Source organism: Merops nubicus, unplaced genomic scaffold (assembly GCF_000691845.1).
Source record: "Merops nubicus isolate BGI_N331 unplaced genomic scaffold, ASM69184v1 scaffold48367, whole genome shotgun sequence".
NCBI classification, from domain to species: Eukaryota; Metazoa; Chordata; class Aves; order Coraciiformes; family Meropidae; genus Merops; species Merops nubicus.
The window spans coordinates 1-4,374 of NW_008623225.1; the positions used below are offsets into that span (position 1 = coordinate 1).

Consider the following 4,374-nt stretch of genomic DNA (forward strand, 5'->3'; position numbering starts at 1 on the left):
GCTCCCACGGAAAGGGGCCCGCCTGCCTGCTAGAAAATGCCCCTTTGGGGCGGATGAAATTTAATGTGCAAGAACAAGTATCGTCAGGGTTGATGATGGCACAGCCGCCCTTGTTTTGCCATCACCTGACATCATGGAAATCGATACCACAGCAAAATGAATGGATTTTCGGTCGAAGCGTTCAGCTCTCTCTGGCGCCTTCGGCAACAGCAGAATACAGACAAAAGCCGTGAAAAACAAAACAAAACAAAACAAAACAAAACAAAATAAAACAAAACAAAACAAAACAAAACAAAACAAAACAAAACAAAAACCAACCAAAACTCATAACTGCTAGACTAATGTTTATGTACAATTTGTAGCATCAATAAACTGTTCTAAGCTGTTATTTTGTAGAAAGCTACTGTAAACTTCATAGGCAAACTCTCAAACTCCGTCTTTTTAAAACAGCTAGACTAAAATAAATATTTTGGATATTGAAAAGGAACAAGTAGGCCTCCAACAATAACGTTGTTCATTTTTGTTTTCATGTTGAATAACCCTGTGATTTGCAGCTCAGGCCACCAACGGTAATTGGCCAATTCCACACACTTTTCTTTGGCTCAGTCCGAATGTTTTTCCTTGGCGTTTTGGGCTTTGCTGTTTATGGAAATGAGGCCTTGCATTTCAGCTGTGACCCAGACAAGAGAGAGGTTAATCTTTTCTGTTACAACCAGTTCAGGCCTATAACTCCTCAGGTAATTATCTTTCCTTTTCTTTTTTAATTGTAGAAGTCTAATGTTAAGAAAAATAAACTGCAAAAATTAAAAATAATTGTTCCATATAAGAAGTAGTAACAGATTGGGCTAATTATCACTTAGATTTTTTTAATCAACATTTTCTTTTTAATACTATTTCTTTTGTGACTAAGTATGGAGTTGTGCTTTCTATCCTTCATAAAACCAATCCTCACGTTTCAGAAACCAACTGAACTTTTCAGATTAAAACCTAACAGTGATTTGTACCTTTATTATCATCTAAACGCTTATAGATTTGATGTATATGAAAAACAGACTTGTAAAGTGTTCCAACATGTGTGCATCTTAGCTGCCCTGATGCAGTTCTGCATGATCTGACAACTACATTTTTGCTACGTTTTAGGTATTCTGGGCATTACAGCTGGTGATTGTACTGGTACCTGGAGCATTTTTTCACCTTTATGCTGCATGTAAGAGCATCAAACAGGAAGATATCCTCCAAAAGTCATTCTATGCTGGGTTTTACATCTTCTCTGTTTTCTTAAGGATTATCCTTGAAGCTGTGGCTTTTTGGCTTCAAATTCAGCTCTTTGGTTTCAAAGTGAATGCAATCTACATGTGCGATGTGGGAGCACTTGAAAAAAAGTTTAACATTACCCGGTGCATGGTTCCAGAGCACTTTGAAAAGACAATTTTTCTTATTGCAATGTACACATTTACTGTGATTACAGTGGTCTTGTGCGTTGCTGAAATTTTTGAGATCTCCTGTAGAAGGCTTGGTATCTTAAAAACTCAGTGATGTAATGATGACAATCAACCCTAGCCATTTACCACCCTGTCCACCTGCAGTTCTGTAATGATGATTTCAAGCTATAACAAAAAACATCTCCTGTCTACGCAGTGTTGCAGAAGAGAACCATACTCATTATTAGTACTGCACAGTCATCATCTGACACATTCCTCATCCAGAAACGACTGCATCATATGAATAATCTTTGTCTCTATGTCAAGACCAGGGGCATTAAGATTTACAAGACTAACATCTTCTCATGCCCTGATGCATACAATAGTTTTGCCTTCAGAGGCGTGTCTGCATATGAGTAGGTTATTTATAAACCTATTTTTATTCAAGTTTTTCTGAACACACGCAATTGGAACTAATAAGGTTATTGACCTTCCAGGAAAAACTGTTCCAAATTTCTTACATGTTCTTATGGCCTGAGAATTAAGCAGTTATGGTGGATAATATCTGGGTGCCAGAAAGCATTCAGACATTTTCCAAAGCAGTGCCACTGTTGCAACCTGCATCTCAGACCCCAGGGGCAAGGGACTCCTGGCTAGGCTATGGTGACAACATATCCAGCCATATCAGTTTACTTTGCAGCAGTCCAGCTAGCATCATCTGCTAGTTGTGAAACTCCTAAAAGTGAAAGACTAACATGATACTCTTTGTGCCAACTGTAATGCTTTACCCTCATGTGGTTTTGGCTTAAAATGTAGAAGTTTTTTACAAATTTTGTATGATTCCACTTTAAAGAAGTAAAAAGGCTTCATGATTTAGTTTTGCATAAGAGGCTTCAAAGTGTCAAAAGAAAACCTCAGCAAAAATCCTTTTCTGGGTCAAATTATGCCTTGATTTTAGTGAGAGTTTTGCTTGAGTGTGACTGCACAATTGGGCCCACAAAACCTTTTGATGTGTGTGTCACATCTAATTTCTTACTGCTCTGACTAAAGTTGCTAGAATAAGGGTGAAAAAGAAGTCTGCATACTAAAAAATATTCCATGTAGTAAGTGTAAATGGATAGGTTAGGATTTGAACTTTATATAGGTATCAGATTTTTTTCCTGTGTGACAGTTTCTTCTTAAGGACTGATAGATATCTTAAACTTAGAAGTGATTTCATTCCTTGTGCTGAAGTGAGGTAATGGGAAAAAAACAAACAAACAAACAAACATTTCACAACTAGAAAGAAAGGAAGAGGTAGTTTCCTGTAGAAGATAGGTAAAAATGGCAATCATAACAATTAGGCATTTTTTATGTGTTTTTCAAATACCCTCCATTTCTAAGAAAAAAAATTTGGAAGGTTTCTTCCCCTTTCATCACTTTCTATGGCTGCTAAATTGAAAAATTTCTGTTCTGAATCTCAGCTTCAGAAGCAAGAGGCTCAGACTCATGACTACTTAACAGTGATCCAGGAACCAGCAAAGTCAAAAGGAATCCATCAGGATCTTGGGACATAGTCTTGAGGCCTCTAACACTGAAGGGAAGAACACCTTTCTTCTTGAATTAAGTCTACTTTATGTTAGTTGGGTTATAAGAGTCTTGTAATCCCATAAAAGTAGTCCTTGTTACATAAATGGAATTGCATGGCTTAAGTGATTTGGATTTGATTGATTCTGGACCATTTAAGTCAAAGGGGGTCACAACTAGATGTGTGATTTTTTTAATATGCTGATCAAGAACAAAATTATAAATCTCAATACAGTCACTATATTAAAGCAGCATTAATGTGGTACTGTTTTTTTTTTCCCTATGGAAATAAGTTATATGTTGTCTAATACATCCAGTCTACACTATCAGATTTGTGCAATATTAAACTAGTTATTTGATATTTGCAAGCACTACAAGTGGAATACGAATCACTCTGCTAATTTCTTGTTTGCGTAATATGCCATGAGCTTTGGTCAATACATGTTTAATTTTTTGTTGTAGACATGAATATCCATCTGGAAACATTTTTTGTAATTTAAACTTGTAATCTCAGGTAAAATTTATATTACTACTAAACAAGAGAATTTATTTCCATGTGCTGGTACAGTCATGACAAACTGTACTCAAATCACACTTAATCAGATGTTTGTATAATAATAAAACAACTTCCTCACAACCTTCTTGGTATTTTTCCTGGTGGTTAATATTTCCATTGCTCATTGTTCTGTAGATTTCAAAACACTTCAGAAAGGTCAGGAACGCCAAAGCCCCCAGCCCCTTAGGGGACTTCCCTGTTACCATCAGGAGCTTTGCAGAGCCAGGACCGGCACGACTGGCAACTGCCTGAGGAGGCTCTAGGAGCTGGACTACCAGCCACCATGCCCTTTCCCTTGGTGATCAAAATCTGGAACATATTAAAACATTCTTCTTCCAAATGAGATATAATGCAGATTTTTTTTTTTCTCTGCATTTCCTATGAAATAAAAATTGTCAAATCCCTCAATTTCAGTTTCTTATTTAAAAACAAAATGCGCATTATTGCCTTTAGTGCAAATGTTTTTCTATTACAGATTGCATCATTAGTTTCTGGAACACGTCGATGGAAATAGTATGTCCATGTAAAGAAACTATTTCCCCATGGTTTTCAACACTTCTCTTTCCTATATATGCCATTTGCTTTCCTGACACTTATTGTACTCTCAAGCATCTCTCAAATTTTCCTTCCTCCCAGTGTTCTAAACTCCCACCACTTTTATCTTCATTTACATTGATTTCCGTCAACTTCTTTTCACTCTTACTCCATCTGAGATTTATAACCTGCCCACATGTGTTTCTCAGCGTTGCACTGATTTTAGCTCAAATGCAAATTTGAGGTGGTCCTGAAGGCTTTTTTGGCCATTACAAAAGGAATTATTTAATGCACTTG

At 36.7% G+C, this 4,374-nt stretch overlaps 1 protein-coding gene across 1 annotated transcript; it reads left to right on the forward strand.

Moving 5' to 3' along the window:
- Positions 1-554: 554 nt before the first annotated feature.
- On the forward strand, positions 555-1,536 carry LOC103777449 (gap junction epsilon-1 protein-like; the record flags this gene model as incomplete). The annotated part of the gene is made up of 2 exons (XM_008945002.1): positions 555-737; positions 1,141-1,536. Coding segments are annotated over 2 exons (579 nt in total), but the record flags the coding sequence as incomplete, so codon positions are not given.
- Between the last annotated feature and the right edge of the window lie 2,838 nt (positions 1,537-4,374).